The sequence below is a fragment of the Pongo pygmaeus genome, chromosome 5, assembly GCF_028885625.2.
Source record: "Pongo pygmaeus isolate AG05252 chromosome 5, NHGRI_mPonPyg2-v2.0_pri, whole genome shotgun sequence".
Classification (NCBI taxonomy): Eukaryota; Metazoa; Chordata; class Mammalia; order Primates; family Hominidae; genus Pongo; species Pongo pygmaeus.
Genome location: NC_072378.2, coordinates 100265754 through 100287524, shown reverse-complemented (window position 1 = coordinate 100287524; position 21771 = coordinate 100265754). Strand labels below are relative to the sequence as shown.

The window sequence follows — 21771 nt, the reverse complement described above, 5'->3', positions numbered from 1 at the left end:
ATAGGTAAATAAATATTTCACTTTTTTCTTTTTAATTCTTTTATAAGAAAGACTGGAAAAAGAGATTTTTTGTTTGTGGAGTCTTTCTTACAATGTTTTTAAGATTTTCTGCCAAATCTGAATTATCCACAAACAAATGTAGTTTACTTGTTGTAAATGTTAGTGTGACTTTATCAAATTCATAGAGATGAAGGTGAAGTCTAATTCAGGCTGCATTCCTGGCCAGACTGCCCGGAGTTCATATTCTGCCATAAAAACCTGATGAAGTTGTATTAGTAGATGACTAAAAACAAATAATTCTAAATGAACTTAATCCTGAGTGATTATTCTTCCAAATGCAAAGGACCACACAATGGTGCAGAATCTTAGTCCTAGTTGGTCAAAGCTATATTTTATCTCCCAAAACACCACCTAAAACAAAGCACCATTCTCCACTAGGGAAGTGATACAGAGCTGATGCATTTAGCTTTCCCAAAACTAACACAAATGTGTGGATTTTGAGGTGTTAAACACCTTTACTTACTCTTGTGGATTTATAGCCAATCTCCCTTCAAGGACTATAATATAATTTGGAAGGCTGTTTTCCCTCTGGATGACTTTACCTGTAAGCTTTTGTATAACAATTTGGTGGTGGTTTGTTGATGATATGATGCTATTATGAAGGATCCTTCTACCCCCTGCTCCTCTCCTTATATCCACATAACAACCCTTTTCCCGGTTGGGGATGTAGGAAATGAGTAATGCTTAACCCATTTGTGTGATCAATTCACTTAAGCAGCTACTGTGAAATGTTAATCACAACTTTAATTTGTACTGCATTAGCATTTTGATTAACTTGTAGGCTTGCTAGCACACTTGAAGCGCTTTTACTCATAGTTACAGCTCGGAAATGACTTTTTGATTAATTAAGTTTGTTAGACAGCAGCTGAGCTTCCTGAATGCTAACCTTCTGGGGGTAAAAGTTCAGGAGAAAGTTACTATGAACAACTGTTGCTATTGAAAAAGATTCTTATAAATGTACTTATAGCATTTTAATTATTGACAAAATATTGTATCATTACTTGCAAGTGACCTGAACCTTTAAAGGAGTGTGCTTTTCTGTCAAGAAAGCTTTTTCGGGTTTTCCCATCATTGTAAAACTTCTGGGAGCTCTTGAACTAAATAGTGCATTTTCTAGCAGATGTCTAACAACTAATGTTTTAACAAGCTGCCTAGGATCAATTTCCATAATTTTTTTAAATAAACTTTTTGTTTGAGAATAGTTTTATATTTCCAGAAAAGTTGCAAAGATAGTACAAAGTTCCCGTATACCTAGAACCTACTTTTCCTCTAATATTGACATCTTAAATATATTAGTAAGGTACATTTGCTACAATTAATAAGCCAATTTTGGCAAATAATTATTAACTAAAGTCTATACTTATTCACAATTCTTTTTTACCTAATATCCTTTTTCTTTTTAAAATTTTTTTCTTGATATATAATACTTGTACCTATTTTGAGGTACATATTTTGATACAGGCATACAATGTGTGATGATCCCTAATGCCCTTTTCTATTCTAGAGTCTCATTGTGGATATCCCTTCAAATTCAGTAGTCATTTCTCAGGCTCCTCTTGGCTCTGAAAGTTTCTCAGACTTTCCTGTTTTTGATGATCTTTCCATAGTGTTTTGCATTCTTGTGACACTTTATAAATAACAACTTGGTTTTTATAAATTAATGTAATTTTTCTCATTTTGGCATGAATTTCTTTCTTTTAAACTCTGATGACAATATATCATCCCCATGTCATTTAATTTGAACAGACATGCCTCACTTCAACCTTTGTCATGATCTTATTTTCTCTTTTTTTTCTTTTTCTTTCTTTTTTTTTTTTTTTTTTTTTTTGAGACAGGGTCTCACTCTGTCACCCACGCTGGAGTATAGTAGCCTCAACCTCCTGGGCTCAAGCGATCCTTCCACCTCAGGCTCCAAGTAACTAGGACCACAGGCACACACCACCACACCCAGCAATTTTTTTTTTTTATGGGATCTCACTGTTTCCCAAGCTGGTCTTGAACTCCTGGATTTAAGTGATTGTCCTGCCTTGGCCTCCCAAAGTGCTGGGATTACAGGCGTGAGCCACTGCTCCTGGCAGTGATCTTATTTTCGTATGTTTATTGTAATCTCTATACTAACACTACATACATTAAGATGATGACAAGAGATATGGGGAAAAGGAGGAAAGGTTCCTTGAAGAGGAGGAGGGATAAAGGAGGAGGAAGAGAGAATATAAGTCTAAAGAATACTAAGAAGGGGAGAGAGCCTGGAGCCATCTGTCCAGTTCCATGCATACACCCTACAGCCACAGAGACTTGAGGACACTAAGGATTAAATTGACAGATTTCTTAAACTGAAGTTTAGATTTTAGGGGAAATTTTTAAAATAATGAGCCTTAGAGCTAGATTTTATTATCCACCCTTTAACCTACCTCTTTATGTACATTTAATGATACAGATTTTCTTTTAGTAGCCTAGGTCAGTGATGCTATTTCCTTGCAATGAAACTGACATAATTTTATCACAGTGCTCAATGTTCTTATTTTACTTTTGGATTATTTAAATCCAAAATTCAGTTGTGTTTCAAAAGATAAGTGTCTGAAGATCAAATGTTAAGATGTAGTTATAACCAAATGGTAGGTTAAAATTAATTTTAAAATTTTAGATTTTCAAAAAATATGTTGATAAAATTTACCCACAGAGACAATAATGAATTAAATACATAATAATTTTGTCTGGAGTTCACATTTTTCTGCTATGTGGGAAACAAGGTCAGATGTAAGCCACCTCAGATTCTTTTTGAAGCAAGACAGAATATGCGGAAATCAGCACATGTAACAGAGTACAGTGTAATGAGCACATATTTGAAACTGGAAAACCAAAATCAAGCCTTAACTTCATCACTTGTTTACCATAGTCGCTAAACTTCTTTAAGCTTAAGTTCCCCTTTCTGTGAAGAAGGGTATTATTAAAGCCTGCCTCATAGTTAGTATTGTTAAGTATTAGATGAGAGCTGTTAGTGAAAGTGTTGTATAATCTGTGCAATAGTATACAAATATTTTTATCACACCATATTGCATACTCTCTACACTGTCTGACTTTATATAATTCACTGTTCGGAGCTTTTTACAACAAATTCATGGGATTTACTTGATATGAAATGTAGAAGATATGTTGTCAAGCTTAAAATGTTAGCTTTTTAAAGTATAAACTGCAACTGTGGAAGATAAGAAGAAAAGTGTCTATAGGTTTGGATAAATCTGTTCTTTGCAGAAATACTTACACCACTATAAAAATGTGGTAGAATTTAAATGCTAAGACCAAGCCTGTTATGCTTAGGAAATTCTTAAAATTGATTCGAAATAGATGTTGAGGACATGTGGTGTATCCAAGTCATAAGGGATACCTTTGGCTTCAGGAACCCCACACCTTTAAAAATTTCCTTACAGAGACTGCCCATTTTCTGAACTCTAAAGGAGACCAGCAGAAGCCCCTCTTTTCTGTGAGTTCTTGCCCACATACCCTGGAAAAAGATAATTTATCTTCCTCTGACCCCAGAAGGGTCTTTTCTCTGTACAGCTTATTTCCTGCTTAGTATATGCTACCTAACCTCAAGGATATTACAGTCCACCTGGAAAAATAGAAAGTAAGCTCTGTAAAAACAAACAGCTATATAGTATGAGTATGTTTGCATTTTATCATTGAAAAATTAAAGCTTACAGAAGATAGAAGCCATTAAAAAGCACCTAATCAAACTCCTTGATTTATCAGATGAGGAAAATGAATACCAGTGGTTAAGTGATTTGCCCAAGGTCTTACAGCTAATTTAAAGGCACAATACTCTAAACTCTCAGGCTAAACCTTTTTCTAGTATACCACACCCCCTCTTCAACCAGTATCATGTATTTGTGAATCATACTACTGATTACACTTCATCCAAACTTATTATTTGTTTACATTCTGTCTTGTCAGGAAAACTTCACAAAGTTTCAGTTTATCTAGTATGCACATTCCTCAGAGAATCTTTAATTCTAATTTAGAGCCCCATGCAAAGTCTACACACCTTCCTCCTCATCCTGAACTTCATAGGCAATATACTCTATTGGTTAAAGCAAGCCCTTTGAAGTCAGGTTCCCCAGAACTGGAGTCCCAGCTGTACCCATTTACCAGAGCTATGCAACCTTAGACAGTTTTCTTTACCTTTGTAAACCACAGTGTCTTCATCTGAAAAATGGTTTAAATTCAATAACTTACATTAAATGGTTAACAGAGTGTTTGACAAATAGTAGATGCTTAACAAACATCCATCCTAATCACGACTATTTCAGCAGTGCCTGTGAGACTCACTTAGCTGCCCTCCCCTTCCCTTTCCAGATGTCATCTCCAGGTAAACCCCGCTCTGCTTCCCCTATCTCTGCTCCATGCATGCTCATTTTAATTATTTTGACCGCGCACTTTGTGCCCAGGATTTCTAAGTCCACAGCTCTAGCCCATACACTGTCTCCAGAGCCCATTTTCACCTGAACTTCTTGGCTTCATAGTAGCGCCTCACTTAAAATGTGTTCAAAATTAAATTCATCACCTCCTCTCCAGCTCACTTCTCTTAAATAAATGACAACCCTATTGTTTTTGCTAACTAAAATAAGGTTTTAGTTGTAGTATAATTTTATAAGTGGATACAGTGCTTGAAATCACATTTCCATTCTTCCAGGGCTTGTGATGACAAAGAATTCCGAATCAACAACTCACTGAAATTGATTCCAACTTAGTAGAAGAAAGTCTCACACACACAGTCAGCCCCCATTCATGTTTCCCCAACACTCAGAATCATCCTAGCTTTGTCTGGTAGATAGAGTGTCAAGTAGAAAGTGGATAAGAGGTAAAGGGGTATTAAGTATTTGCCTAATGTTAATGTTAAGCTGCTAATGAATGTCAAGGATAATTTATCCTCCATGTACTAAAACAACTTTTATTGTTTAGATCGCTGAGTATTAGATCCCTATAAAGGACTTTGGGGATTACTTTGGAAACTCAGGCATGCTCTCCAGTTGTTACCAAAGGCATCCCCAGTCTGGGGAGGAGCATATACCTGTTAGTCCTTATCTGCCAGGAAAACTGCTGTAAAAGGTAGTGAGACACAAGGAACTCCTCCTAAGCTCAGTCATATGAAGTATATCAGTGCAAGCTACCAGGACTCTCCAATCCATTTGCCTGGACCATCCCTTGGCCTTAGCCCCTGTCAGGTTTGGATCTCTGAATAGTCACATGGGCTTGCCCACTCAAACTGAAAACCAGGCCCACAACCTCCAGTTTGGCCTGAGATGCAGGATCTGTCTTTGGCCTTGTTCCCTGCCATCTTGTACAGCAGTACCCCCTTATCCTTAGAACATAGTTCCAAGACCCCCAGTGGATGCCTAAAACCATGGATACTACAGAACCTGATTACCATCAATTAGAACATGTTTCTGTTCATGTCTTCTACCCATACATTTCATAACTTTCCAATCTTAACTAAGCATGTATCATGCACTGAGGCATAACTTCTGCAGTTTGAGGTGTGACAGCAAAACTAACATAAATTTATTTTTTCTTCTTCACAATTTCATGGACAGACTATCCTTCCTTCTTATTGTATGCCTTAGCAACCTCAGCATATGATTTCTTTTGTTTTCTTATTAAATCAAGAACATTCACCTTTTCACTTAAAGGAAGCACTTTACAGCTTCCCTTTGGCGTATTCAAATTACCAGCATCACTACTCTTATACGTCAGGGCCATTATTAAGTAAAGTTAAGGTCTTAGAATATATTCCCCACAGATAAGGGGGGATTACTTTATGTTTATCTGATGTTAAAACTGGTTTTTTTCTCCTGTACCATACTGTATTTGGTAGATGTGCAATAACTTAGGCAGAATGTTGTTATGATCACTGTAATTAGATTTTTACCTATATTCTTTAATAATTATTTCTTGAGTGCACTGTGCTGGGGCTAGAATTACAAGGAATGATTCCAGATTCTTGCCATCAATAAGCCTATACTTTAAAGGACAGATGGGTGAACAGAGGATTAGAAAAGGATGATGGTGGAGTGTGTCAAGAACAGCAGAGGCATAGGAAAAATACTGTCATGCATCACATAACAGGGTTGAGTTCTTAGAAACGTGCCCTTAGGCAATTTCTTCATGTGTGAACATCATAGAGAGTACTTACACAGACCTAGATGGTAGAGCCCACTACACATCTAGGCTATGAACCTGTATAGCATGTTAGTGTACTTAATACTGTAGGAAATTGTAACACAATGATATTCATGTATCTATACATATTTAAACATAGAAAAGTTACAGAGTATATGGTTGTATAGTCTTATGGGACCACTGTTGTATATGCAGGTTCATTCGTTATTGATCAAAACATCATTATGTGGTGCTTGACTGTACCTACAACTATCTGGCAGCTTCATTGTAAAAAGTAGCATTTGAATGAGACTTGTTGGATGAATAGGAATTTCCCAGAGGGACAAAGTACAAGGAATTGTATTTGTTTAAAAAAAGAAAAAAGAAAAAAGAAGAAGAAGAAGGAGGAGGAGGAGGAGAAGGAAACATTTAAAAGCAAGAGTCATTGTGGGAAAATATCAGTAGCTACGTATTGCTCTACTAAGAGTACAGAGGGGGACATGGCCAGAGTGAAAAGCAAGGATCAGACAGATCAGAGGATGCTGACTGTCATTCAGAGAAGCATCAGTTTTTTTATCCCCTACACAGTGTAAAACCATTAAAGAAACGTAAGCAGAGGGATGATATGATCACTTCTACCTTCTTACAGTTCACTTCAGTAACACCATAAAGTACAGATTGAAAAGAAATTAGATAAGAATAAAGAATAATTAGAATTTTCCAGGAGAGAAACGAAGGTCTGCACTAAAACAGTGGGGGCAAAGAGAACAAGACGACTAGGGAGTAATTGAGCAGAGAAACATGTAGCAACATTTTGGTTCAACTCAGTTGGGGAGCTGCAAAACCTTTTACCATCACAGATTCTTGGTCTCTCCACTTATGTTTTCTCTAAATTTAAACAAGATAAATAATAGTTTTCTATTTATTATATGGCTTTTTTATTTATTTCATATAAGTAGCGAGCATGATTTTTTTACATTTTCACATCTGGATCCTACAGTGAAAAATTGTGGGGAAATCTCATAAGTTTTATGAAATCTTTCAACTTCATCATGAAAACTTCAAAGTTAAGAACATGTGGTTCATCCATCTAGCTCTTCTAGTATGTGAGCTTTTGGTCTGGAATTTATTTGCAGTCAAGTTGCAATGTAAAATCACAAGTAAAATTGCCATAGTTACTCCACATTGCAAGTTCTGACATCATCATAATACTGCATTAGGTATAATTACTCATTTCTCTTTTCCTTTTCTCTTCCCTTTGTAAGACTCAAGAGTTGTGACTTGTGGACTACTCTTTTTTTTGTCTATGAGTAGCATTCATCATGACCTGTTGTCTCATATACTTCAAAGAAAGACAAAGTATATTATCCTGCTGTACAGAGAAAAAGGAAGAATATAAGTGGATTTTCCCTAGATTTATAAATATGTACATTCATACATGTATACACATTCATATACACACACATATATAAATATACCTATTATACCAACATTCTGCCTTTATGATGTATATCTAGCAGGTTAATGGATGCTAAAGACCAATTTAACCATGCCATCACATGAATCATGATATCCAGAAATTTTGATCCATTTCTCTGTAATATACTAAGGAAACCATAGATTCATTTAGCCAGATGTTTTTTAAACTTTCACTTTTTGTAAATTAGAGAACAGAGTGGGATATTCAATGCTCAGAAAGAAAATGTTTCTCCATCAACAGTACTAAGTAGTATAGCAAATTAATTTTTACAACATAATATGCGTTAAAAATTATTTCTAAAAGTCCACTAACAACAGATTTTGTACATTTTATAAATATTTGGCTGTCATTGAGATATTTACTATTAAAGTATCATTTTAATTATTTGCTAGGCATATCTAATTTCTCCTGTCTTCATATCCTCATTTCCCAAAACAAGAGTACAGTACTAAAACTGCATAAAATAGCTACCTAAGATCATGATATTAACTTATGTGTCTTTAAGTCAGCATTCTCCAGAATCTAATTTAATTGAAATAGCTTTGCCTGTGTAAACTTCGCCTTTGTTTAAATAAGATTTCACTGTTTAGTTTTGCCTTAAGCAAATGCAGCCTTTTGTTTGTCCATAAAACATTAGATTAAATGTATAGACTAATATGAATAGCTTTTCATCATTCCACATGTACCACTAGCAGTTGCCCACTTTGCTAGTGTGTGGTGTGGTGTATTATTGACAGAAAACCAGGCCTCTATCTTTAGCCTGTTCTTTGGAGAAAATAAATTTTTGGCAAGAAAAACTATCTCCTTACCATTATTGAGTTTAAATTTGAAAGACTACATGAGATTCACTCTTTAAATGCAGCTGCTAATGTTCTTAATACAGTGAATTATATGAGTATTTGCTCTCATAGTAAGTATACTGAGTTTTTATCTTTGTTTTAATGCTAGCTACCAATATTATGTAGCTATCCCTGCTGCCCTAACAAAACTTATTATTTGGCCCTTTTTAGGAAGTAATGTACAGTAAATGCTATGATCGGATTTGTTCCCTGCAATCCAACTGTGATTTATTTTCTGGTTTCTATGTTGATGAATAGTAATTTAGAGATATAATGCTTGGTTTCTTTGTTTTTTGTTAAAGCTAACATCAGAATCCCAGTGGAGGGGGCAAGTACCATGATATAATTCTTGTAACGTGTGCATTTTCCCTGGTCAGGCAATGCTGGACGTGGCTGCAAACCAGGGCTGGCTGGTGACTGTCCTGAATATCACCAACCTGATTCAGATGGTGATCCAGGGTCGGTGGTTAAAAGACTCTTCTCTTCTTACACTACCAAACATAGAAAACCATCATCTTCACCTTTTCAAGTAATTGTTTTACTTTTCAATGTAATTGTTTTGTTTTGATTTCAAAAAAATATTTTTTATATATGTACTCACTGAAATTTTATGTTATGCAGAATACTGATTATTGACATGGAAAATACTCCTGTTTCCCAGAGTGAGACATGGCCAAGTGACATAACATTCTTGTTTGGAATTTGATCATCAGTCCCAAGCTGAACTACAGTTTAAACTTCTCCTATCTAAATCATTTTCCATTTGAAGCATTGGAAACATTTTTATGTTAATTGTGTTTATTCCTTTACAATATCAATCTTCATTTAAGGAGACATCATTAAAATGCTTTGTGATCTAAAGCAAAATAAATGACCAATGTCTGTTATTGTCGAGGAGACTTGAGATATCTGAAATCCATTGTCAAAAGTAAATTGTGCATCTGCAAAATGTCCCAAACTAGGTGGTTATATATATTAGGTGCTCAAGATATAACCTATACGTAAGAGTTTATGTTAGCATCAATTATTTAACCCGTAAGTCTCATGTACATGACTGAAATATGTTTGCAAGGAAAAGAACAGTGTCTAATACAAGCAGGGTTGGCAATGTTTAATTGGATATGTTTCTTTCACACCAGTGTTTCATGCCAGTTAAGAGATACTTTGCAGCCAAAATATTGGTTCACAGTCATGTAGACAAGCAAAACAATCTGGCTGTAGCTTGCCATCATGCACTCCCTACTCCTGTTCATCTGGATGAGGGGTGGCAGTTATTTGAGACATCTAGACACAGATGCCAACAAGAACCTCAGGCACACACGAAGTCTCCTTAGGAAAGTCCCTCAATTTGATGCAAATATATTGGGTTCCAGGGCAGTTGTCTCCATAGTACTTGGGTTCTTACCATGGGATGTCCCTAGAAACTAAAAGACACTCAGAGAGTGTGCCATACCAACAGCAGGTGGCATGGGGAGAAAGGCAGATAACCTCCTGCGTGTCTGCAGCTCAGTTTCAGGAGCCCTTCCAGTATGGTATAAAAGTTATGGGAGTAGGGTTTCAGCAGTAAAGAACGCACATTAGGGTACTACCACACATAGCACGCAGGTCTGCTATGGTAGCTGCTTGGGGCCTAAGAGATTTGATACAGTTTTCACAGCACTCTTAAGAATGCTGTATTAATGCAATTTCAATTATATTTTTCTTCTTACTGGAAAATTTATGTGGCCTGTGTTTCTGGGATCTAGCACTACTTGTGCTGTAAATCTCAAAAATTCTCAAAATGAACTTTTAACTTTATGTTCCCAACAACTTATAATTTAAAACTTTATTTAAGTAATTATATTAAAGACATTTGCTGTACCCATTAAGCACATGTCGGGGGTCCAGATCAGTACTTCATCTACATGGAAGCATTACTTCACATTAGTGCCTTCCTGTGGAAAGACACCCAATGTCTGTGAACCCTAAGTATTTACTGAGCTCACACATAATTAATACATTTGATGCAGTGATAACAGTATTGCCTTGGGCTGTTATTCTATACAGAATGCTGGCTGAATTTTTAAACTCAGCATAATGGTCTTAAAATGTTATTTCTTAATTAAAACAAAAAAAAGTTACCATTATATAAACCACCATTGTCAGAAAATCTTTGTGCTGTGAAACAATTATTTGGTTGGTTTGATATTATTTCCTAGGAAGTGGAAGCCGATTATGAAGGGCCCACATGCTAGGGGTCGGACCTCCATCGAGTGCCTTCCTGAACTGATCCATGCCTGTGGAGGGAAAGACCATGTATTTAGCTCCATGGTAGAAAGTGAGCTACATGCTGCAAAAACGAAACAGGTAAGACAATCTCTTAAGTGTTTTGAAGGCTTCCCTACTCTGAGAAGGTGTACCAAGAGTTTTCTAACTTAGAGCATGGATTTTGGAACCAGGCTCACCTTGAGTTAAATTGTCTCTGCCATTTACTACTATGATTATGAACATGAAAACATACATGTCTCAAGAAGTTCTTGTGAAAATTAAGGAAGATACTCTTATGTAAACTGCTTTATACAGTTCTTGACATAGAGTAAGAACTCAATAAATGAATACTAAAAATAATGACAATAATAGTAATTAATAGTGGTATTGGCATTATGAGAAGTTGTTTCAGTATAAATGCTACTAAGCTGGCTGTGAAAACCCTCATGTAGCTTGTCCATCACTCATCTGCATTATCCTAGCCTTCTACTCCCTCTCTTCAGGGTAGTGTTTCCTTCTGTATGCTTGGGTATATTTTCATGCACTGCCCTCAGTTATTTGTTTATGCCCCTCTCTTATTATAATCACTTTGCTTCTAGATTCAAAAGTATCCTTTCAAATAAACTATGTGTGTATGTGAACCATATAACTTACATAGAAAGCTAAATCTGTATTGCGGAAAACAACAAGGATCATGTCTCCAAACAATCTTTAGGAAGACCAAAAATATGAATGAACAATGCCAGAAATATTTGGCTATCTAGACTTCAAGTCTTAAGCAGTTTTACCCTAAACATGTCAAAGTAAACGTTCAGGATTTATAACATAATTAACATATTGACTTGCAAATGCAGGTATTAAGAAACTTCTAAACCATGTCTTTTTTTTTCCAAGTGGAACTTATTTTTGAGCAAGACTTGGAAAAAGTGTAACAGGCATTAATGTCTGATTGACTGTTCAGTTTCTGTTGAACCCAAGATTGGCACAAAATACTATTTAAATATTCATAATAAATGCCTACCTTTCTAACTAAATTATCATCAAAATTATGAATAAAAACAATATATTTAAATCAAAACAAAGCTTCTGTTAGCAACAACAGATTTCCAACATAACATACATTGATTTCAAGCCAAGTTTTAGATACGATGAAAAATTAGAACATTGTTATAATTAGTTCAGGGAGAACTCAGAAGTAAACTTACTTAATTTATTTGCATAAATTGCCATTCTGTTATCTTTAAAACCAAATGCAAATTGGCTCTGTCTGATATGATGATGGTTATTTGGCTCAAAAGTGCTTCAATTTGCAGAGCAATCTGGTGCCGGCTCTGCAGTGAGGCGATCCCAGGTAACATACAAATCCCGAATTATTCCAGAAATTAGTATGTTTAAAGCATCAATTTAAGTGCTAATTGCAGTAGTAATGAGAAAAAGCAGTACGACTGTGAGATTTGCATCTTCTACCCCATCAGTATGCCTGGAACGGCTGCTGACTGGCAGAGGATTTGGCTGCTAATTAAATAATTGTATGCATGGTAGTGCTCTTGCCTGATTCAATAGATGAAGATTAATCCTCAGATAAATATGTTTGGCTGGTATTGAAATGTCTTAGCAGTTTCTTTAAAAATAGTTCATGTTTTATATACATAAATATATATATATATCTCCAATAAATATATGTGTACACATTGTAGATTGAAAATAATAATAACATTAAGTCCTACAAAAATTACATATATATAAAAGACAGATATGACATTTGGGGACTTCGTAAAGTAAAATCCCAATGAGTTACTAATAACAGAACATTATATTGGTAACTAATTTAATGGTACAGGTAAAGAAACATAACAAGCCTTGCTTCATGGGGTAAATGTTACTTGTGCTGTCTGACAAAGTCAAATGCTTTACAGAAATTGTGTTTTTAAGTCCCCTTAACCCCTTTTCCAGACTGGCCAGTCCTAGAAGAACATCTAGTGGTACAGCTTCTATACTTAGTGACTATGGGTTCTAGCAGGAGATAGACCATCCTTTGTACAGATTGTACAGATTGAAGTACAATCTGTGGCTTGACTACTTCAAAATCCAGTTCAAGACATGACTTCAGATTCATAAGACAAGTTATAGGATTGGAGTTGAATTGAAAATTTGCATTGAATTTACATTTTTTTTAATTCCTAAGGGGTAGTTTGGTTCATCAGGACTACTTCATTTCAATTAGGTATACTCAGCAGCACTAAGCAAATCAAAGCCTATAAGGAAATATATAGTATATACTAAAGGAATAAAAGAAAAACCAAAATTAAAGTACCATGTACTTTTAAAAACTAACTTAGAAGGTAACAACTGATAAAAAAAAAAAAAAAAAAAAAAAGCCAATGTATTGAGAAGTTTTCTTGACTGATGGTGATATTGCCATATAATTGTATATGTTAGAAAAAGAGACCTCAAGTTTTTTGTTACATCTTTTCTGTAGACCTAGGTATTCTCATTCATTCATTCATTCATTATTGTTGAGCACTTGCTATTTGAATACGATTTTTTACAAATGTCTTTCCACTTCAAGAGCAAGTATAAAGTTAGGTAAAATATCTTTTAATGTGTCATTTTAATTGGTATTCTCAGTATGATGATGCCAAAAATTCATATTTGTTTCTAGAAGGAACCCTAGACTTATAGAATTCCTTATGATATATAGAATATAAAGAATTTTTTTCTGAATAAATAGGGCAAATTTGAAATATGGGCCAAAAAATGTACAATAAGTGGTCAATGGAGGATTCTAACATCAATAATTGAATTACAAAAATTTTTTCAGGTTTCCCTTTTATCCCCAAGTAATGCTCTCCATCTTAGAAGCCACATGAATGTCTGAATAGATGCTTCTGTAAAACAAACCAGTTCGACAACAAACATTTTTTAACTTGTTTTATTTTAGTATAGTCAACAGCTGCTCAATATCAGGAGGGATTTACAATAAAGGAATCACAAGTTTAAATAATGATAAGCCCTCTTTTAGTTATTTTTACAAAGACATTAAAAAGACTAAAAGCACAATATTCTTACACATACATACATATAGACACAAATACAAGAAAAATTGGGGAAATCTGAACAAAATCACTGGATTATGTTAATGTCAATATCCTAGTAGTAATAAGTACCGTAGTTTTGAAAAATGCTACCTTTGGAGGCAACTGGGTAAATGGTCCACAGAATGTCTCTGTATTATTTCCTGCAACTGCATTGGATCTAGAATTAATCTCAACATTAAAAGGTTAATTTTCTTCTAAAAGCACACTATTTCTTAATTGATCATTGCATTTCACAGAAACTTCCTTTATTATGTTTCTTTTCTGTTTTTATTTAGGCATGGAATTTCTTATCTCACTTGCCAGTGATAAATGTTGGCATAAGTGTTAAAGGCTCGTGGGATGACTTAGTTGAAGGACATAATGAACTCTCTGTCTCAACTCTGACTGCAGACAAACGAGATGACAACAAATGGATCAAATTGCATGCTGACCAAGAGTATGTGCTTCAAGTCAGCTTGCAGAGAGTCCACTTTGGGATCCACAAGGTATAGTGTTTGGTTTCCATTCTCAAATATTTCACACCAAATACCAGCATGCGCCACCACACATATCTGTTATATGACTAATGTACCCGTGTCATTCATGAATCCTGCTTTCTCAACTGGTCTTAAGCAGCGAGAGTTAGTCTTTTGAAATTTGTGAGTTCTCCTCATGTGCCATTTTTCAGCCCCAGAAAATCTACCTTACATAAGAATATATTGCCTAGAGTACTATTCTCAAAGTATGGTATACAGACTATGGCCAGCAGAATTTCCTGGAGTGCCTTTTAAAGTGCAGATTCCTTGGCCCCACTCCAGACTGGCTGAATCAGAACCTCAAGGAGGGGGGAATCTCAAAATCTATACCTTCACTCAGTGCCCCACATAATTTTTAAGGGCCTTAAAACTTGAGCAGTACTGCCCTAGAGGCACTTTGGTATACAGGAACCACATTGGGCTAGATGTAGATGAGACTGAAGCTTTACCACTTAGCTCTGTGAATTTGAATAAGACATTAAGCTTTTCTGAGCCTCAGTTGCCACATCTGCCTGCGTCCTTCATTATAATGCATAGGAGAGCTTTGTCAGTGTTCATACAGGCCAAAAATGTACAGTATTTTTATTTTAGATTACTATGCTCTTTTCTGTTGCCTCTGATTATCTGGTCCTCTAAGAATATTAGTACACAGCAGGTGGGCAGATTGGTTTTTAGTGCCATAATAATTAAAATAAGAAAGAATTAGTCTTCTTTTTGGTCCAGTGGATTCAGGGCTTTCCCATATCTAGAATAAGCCCTCAGGGGTGAAGCTGTAGTTCATTAGTATTGTCCCTTCTGTTCTCACACACAAAATGATCGGTAACTTTCTATTCTTAAGATGTTCTTTCAGTATTGTACCTTCAAGTCTCATCTCATTTGATTTCTAATTCTAAAAAAATCTGTCAGTGTAAGTATTAACTGATTGGCCTCTGGCATTTGAGAGGCTTTAATATAAGCTTTTTTTTTTTTTTTTTTGATACGAAGTCTCACTGTGTCGCCCAGACTTGGCTCACTGCAACCTCCACCTCCTGGGTTCAAGCATTTCTCCTGCTTCAGCCTCCCAAATAGCTGGGTTTTACAGGCATGTGCCACTACACCCAACTAATTTTTTGTATTTTTAGTAGAGATAGGGTTTCACCATGTTGACCAGCTCATCTCGAACTCCTGACCTCAAATGATCTGCCTGCCTCTGCCTCCCAAAGTTCTTGGATTACCGGCATGAGCCACCACACCTGACCTTAATATGAGCTTTCATTTGTTGGTTTGTTTGAGACGGAATTTCACTTATGTTACCCAGGCTGGAGTACAAGGGTGCAACATCAGCTCCCTGCAACCTCCGCCTCCCGGGTTCAAGCAATTCTCCTGCCTCAGCATCCCGAGTAACTGGGATTACAGGTACCTGCCACCATACCCAGCTAATTTTTTGTATTATGTTGGCCAGGCTGGTCTCGAACTCCTGACCTCAGGTGATCCACCTGCCTTGGCCTCCCAAAGTGTTGGGATTATAGGCGTGACCCACTGCACCCGGCAATATGAGCATTTTTTAGATGACTTAATGTATTCCAACTTATAAAAAAAGTAATAATTATAAACTAATAATAGTAATAATCATAAAAATAGCAATAATCATAAAGATAAAATCATGGGGGAAAACTATGATTTTTTTACCCTAATACTCTACTTAAAACTTAGATTTAATCATGCCAGAAAATCTCTTAATTTTTGTTTCTGAATGCTGTAAAAATATATTACTCTCTGACCCCCTTTTGAAATACTATAAGTGAAACATCTCCCTCTAGAATACTGAGTGAAGTCTGAGAATGTATCATTATTACTATATTTTATGCCATAAAGTCATTGTCGTAAAGAATCATTAGAATAATCTTGGATTTTATAAAAATTTATCTAAAATAAAGACCTCAAGTGCAATGATTATGTTTATATCTAACTTTGGATTGTGGTGATTAATATATTTTACAAATTGCTTGACTTAAAATTGCCCATTTCTCAGAGAAGGGACTCTTTAATATTACCATATTAGAATATGTGCTTTTTTATGTGAGTTTTATTCTTGGATGAGGGGGAAGGTATGTATTTGATATAGCACTCATCGTCTTGGGGTCCAGAGTCTAGTCTTGATTGGCTTTGTGTTTTTGTTTGTTTGTTTTCTTAAGCATTCTTTTTTTGTGAATAAGGTTTTGGAAGATTTGATTAACAGTCTCAATTTGTTCATCTACCAATGTGGTATTAAAGTTAATTGTAGGAATAGCATGAGAATTTGCTAACTTGATATCAAGATCCAGAGTTTTTATTCTAACTGGCCAAATATTCTGATAGTTACAGCCACGAACTAGTGTCTATAATGTGCTCTGAGAATCTTGAAGTAAGTTAAATAATTGCATATCAAAGACACCAAACCAGAATGGAAGAAAATTTAAAACATCTCAGATAGATATGCTGAACTATGTAGATATAGGGCCTTCAAGTAAGACAACGTAGCCTTAACCGCAACCAAGTGGTATAGAAAGTCTAGATATTTTTAATGTTGTATCTTTTTTTCTGGTATACAGGGAAAGCCAGAGAGCTGTGCAGTTACTCCTCGATTTCCCAAATCAAAAGATGAAGGATGGTTTTTGATATTAGGAGAAGTGGACAAGAGAGAACTTATTGCTTTGAAAAGAGTAGGATATATTCGAAATCATCATGTTGCTTCCCTTTCTTTTTATACCCCTGAAATACCTGGAAGGTAAGAAGAATCCTACTACCAAAGTTCTTTTTTTTTTTTTGAGATGGAGTCTTGCTCTGTCACCCAGGCTGGAGTGCAGTGGCGCGATCTCTGCTCACTACAAGCTCCGCCTCCCGGGTTCACGCCATTCTCCTGCCTCAGCCTCCTGAGTAGCTGGGACTACAGGCGCCCGCCACCGCGCCCGGCTAATTTTTTGTATTTTTAGTAGAGACGGGGTTTCACCGTGGTCTCCATCTCCTGACCTCGTGATCCGCCCGCCTCAGCCTCCCAAAGTGCTGGGATTACAGGCGTGAGTCACTGCACCCGGCCTCCTACTACGAAAGTTCTGAAAGAATTAAATATGACTGTGATTACAAAAGTGGTTTAATATTTTTCTTCTATGTTTATATTTTAGGTATATCTACACATTATATTTCATGAGTGACTGCTACCTTGGCCTGGACCAGCAGTATGACATCTATCTCAACGTTACACAAGCGAGTCTTTCTGCACAGGTCAACACCAAGGTCTCTGATTCCCTGACTGACCAGGCATTAAAGTAACTTGACCTGAACAATCCATTTGAAAGGAGTGGCTGAGAATTCTCTCTGTTCAGTCATCTAGACAACATCGAATTACTTGATGTTTGCCTTGAAAGAATCAACTTCTAACCTCAACCATCCAGGAAATTGACAGTGGCTGCAGTATTGACTCCAGTGACATAAAGTTAACCACAGTGGCCTTTTAACAAATGTTGCCTTTTATAATGTTATCTTTATGAGTTTCTTGATATGTAAGATGAAAAAGCATTTAGAATAATCTTTTAATTTGTGTATATTTGAGATGATATTTAGGAGCTATCAATCAAATTTTACATCTCACAATGTACTGTTTACATGGATATTGGCTGCTTTTTCTTTTTTAAGGAAAACTGCATTGAGGTGTGACAAGTGTTAGGACTTGTCACAGATTTCTAACTCTGCCGCATAAAATATAAATCTGTAAGGTGATACACAGTGTGTCTTGTTAGCAAAATTTATACTTTGATATGATCACATGTAGAAGTAGCTTCAAGAATTTCTTGTAGTCATAAATGTTTAATAATATATGATGTAAAATTATATTATGGAGCCTAATGATGATAACAAAGAAAACAGAATATACTGATCTTAGAAAATGTAGATACAGTTCACTGGGAAATAAAATATAGAGTGGCACTTAAAGACAAGCTGACTCAATGTTTTCTTCTGCTCCCTTTAAATAATATCCCCTTACTCATCTGTTCTTCTTTTCTTTCCCTTCTACTTCAAGGCTTTATTTCCATTATCTTTCTGACATATTTATTTACACAAGGAGAGAAGTATAATCTAATTCATGTTGTAGCACTTAGAGATCATATAGTACAATTATTTGTCTTTATGCTCTCCAGGAAAAATCTGAGACAGAAAATTTTTCACCCCATGGGTAGGTTTTCACCTGTAATAAAGAAAATTTCTCTATGTCCAAACAAATTCCATCTTGAAAAATACTTTTTCAAACTAAAAACTTGTTAAAATTCAATGTTCATATAATATGCATTCTAGTGGAATGAAATTCTACCTTTGTGAAATAATTTCAGTTTTCTTAGCCCTAAAATGAATTATTTTAAAACATTTTCCAGTGTCATTGTTACAAGTACTAGAATTTAAGTGTTTCTGGAATTTGAATGTATTGCTTGTATATATCCTTTTCCATGCTTAAATAAAAAAGAAGAAGAAATAAAAGTAGGTTGCAGGGGAACCAGGTATTCACTTCCCAAAATTAAATCTAAGTAACTATTGTGAGCAAACCAAGTATAGTGAGAATGAGGTGTCCCAAGGACTCTAGTCTGAGAAATTTACTTCATATAAAGAGTTCTCTCTGTTTTTTCTTTGGCAAAGTTTATTACCTAATTGGAATTTATATCTTAACCACTGTTTTAGTAGAATTAAAAGAAAATGAAGAATATATATAGATAACAATCACCAGTCCATACAGGAACCTGAGGGGTAACAATCTCACTGATTTCATGTTTACCAACATCATTCCTTTTTATTAGAGAGCAAGCCGACTTGGGAAGTCTCCTTCACTGGACATATGACACAGGACGTAGGAACAATAAGAAAGTATTTCTGTTGTCCCCTTTAGAGAGAAGAGAAATAATGTGACAAATTTAAGTTAATCTTATTCCAATGAGTGACCGACACTATCTACAACTTTATTCACACTCATTACTCAACAAAAATTGTAGTGTTAAATGTGTCTTAGAATATATGCCAACATATTCAGATTAGCACTACTATTTACAGATCTGCAAGTCATTCGCTTCTCATAACTTTTTTAGTGGCCAAGAATTTTGTCAGTGTTTAAAATAATTCCAAATGCTGATTATTGAGAGAATGCATTTGTTCTAAAGTGTCTTGGGTGGTTTTGTTTTTGTGAAGATAAATATTGTGATAAAAAGGTTTCAGGGCTGTATTATAAAGTGCTTTCTTAACTGATGTACCCACAGCCCACTTATCTCAGAACATGCACCTCTGGGCTGGCTATTACACTATACAACTCTGTTTTCATGGCAGGTCATTTCGTATTTCTCTGGAGTTTATCAAGTCAAAATAATTGAAGTTCCAGTCAAGGATTTGTTGTAGGCACTGTGTTGAGTATTCTGATACCCACATGAATCAGAAACATATCCTGCCTTCACAAAGGGTAGCCTGGGGATGAAAAGATGTCATAATTATAATAAAAAAGTAATCGCACTAATACTAGTGATGGGAGGAAATGCTATGGGAGTTCAGAGGTAAAATATTACTTAGAAAAATCATGAAGTGACATTTAGGCTGTTTTTAAGATGCTTAGAATCGGGAAGGCACAGACGAAAGAGGACCTTCCAGGTAGAATGGGATTAGCAAAGTTTGGATCTAGCCCAGCCTGGAGTGGCTACATCTACATCCTCAGAGACATGAAAGGGATCAATAGGCAAGAAGAAGTGGAAAGTCTGTGAAGTGACTGTGAATTAGAAAGTAAAGACCATAACTCTTATGTGAATACAATGGAATTTCTTGGCAAGTCACCAAAGGTTAGGGTTTGGCTATGTGGGAGTTTTCTTTATGAAAATTAATCTGGCCTAGATGTAGAGATGATATGACCAAGCAAGGAAGTATAGCAAGAAAAGCCAAGGAAGCAACATTCAAAACCTAACTGCAGTAAGGAATCAGGTAGGACCAGAGAAGGTTATGATGAAGAACATTCTGAGAGTGGAACAGCCAGCCAGTGCAGAGAGGAGACAGCCAGGAGCCTGGCAGGACATGCGTCGATGCCTGTGGTAGGTGATGAGTACTAAATACTGACAAGAGGTCAGGGAAGTGAGAAGTCAAGGGTCCTGACTTTGGGAGCGGTGGATCATGAATGATTGTTAAGAGAGTAAGTTTAGCTAAATAGGAAGAGAGAAAGCTGAGATTTCAGGAGGTAAGGACCAGAGTGGGCAATACTGGAGAGGCAGTGAATGAAGAAAGTAATTCTACAGGCTTCGTTCAGCAAAGATCCAGTATTATCACCTGCATTGAAGAAGGTGATGATAGAGCAGACAGGAATTGGTAAGAATCAGCTTGTTTTCTTTCAACGTTCTCCCCTGCAACCACCATTCCTGAACACATACAAATATATGTATTTGCCCTCATCCCCACCATTACCACTATCAAGCTGAAAGCTAAAACTCCTCACACATTTCCCAAAATACTTGGGTTGTCCTTAGTCTTAACTCAAGTCAAGGTGGATTCCAGTTGCCTTGCTTACAGGCCTTCCTCTTTCTTGTTACATTTAGAAACAACTGGAATTCAACTTTCATAAACAACCTTCACATCCCCACAACCCCTGACACCAAAACACAGGAGACTTTAAGTGTGGGGATCCTTCAGCCCCAATAATAAGAAAATTTAAAGAGGGAAACTACCTATTTCCTTGACGTGAATAAGAAGCCCTTCTCGTACTTTAAAGTTCCACTGCTAGCTTTGATGGGAAGAGAATATAGTGGTGGGATATTCAGTCACCAAAAATCATCTGTCTTCTCTTCCTTTTACACACACAAACAACACAACAAAGTCCAAATATGCGAGATTGACCCCCTCCCTCTAATTTTGACTGCCCCTTCTCACGATTTAATCCAATAGCCTTAGAAAATTACGTGTCACTTCCCAAGCATATGCTCCACACATACCTCCAGTTGCTCAGAACCAAAACTTTGGAGTCATTACTGACTCTGCTTTCCTAATCTAATAGAAATGTAATTAAAAAACCTCAACCTACATCTAACCTGTCAGCAGACCTTTTCAACTCTACCTTTGAAATCTATCTGAAATCCCGCCACCTTCCCCACTGCCACCCTATCCACTCCACCTCCTGGCTGGCCTCTCTGCTGCTACTCTTTCCCCTTTTCAGTCTTTACACAACAATTTGTTTTTGAAACATAGGTCTGATCATGAGTTCACGCTGCTCAAAAGCTTCCAATGCCTTTCCATCTCAGAATAAAAGCCAAAATCCTTACAGTACCAAAAGTCCTGCACAGTGTTGCCTTCTCCCCTCACTACCCTCTGACCCTCCTACTCGCTACACACCAACCACAGGAGTCACCTCC

General features: G+C 36.1%; 1 protein-coding gene across 5 annotated transcripts in view; it reads left to right on the top strand.

Annotated features, from left to right (window-relative positions):
* ASCC3 (activating signal cointegrator 1 complex subunit 3) overlaps window positions 1-18343 on the top strand; it is a 377366-nt gene extending 359023 nt beyond the window's left edge. For all 5 annotated transcript variants that reach the window (XM_054490290.2, XM_054490292.2, XM_063666450.1 and 2 more), the window contains 5 exons: window positions 8913-9064; window positions 10734-10881; window positions 14156-14365; window positions 16966-17141; window positions 17536-18343. In XM_054490290.2, the coding sequence (XP_054346265.2) occupies window positions 8913-9064; window positions 10734-10881; window positions 14156-14365; window positions 16966-17141; window positions 17536-17683 (834 nt within the window). In that variant the 3' untranslated portion in view covers window positions 17684-18343. The remainder of the gene's footprint in view (window positions 1-8912; window positions 9065-10733; window positions 10882-14155; window positions 14366-16965; window positions 17142-17535) is intronic.
* The last annotated feature ends 3428 nt before the right edge of the window (window positions 18344-21771 follow it).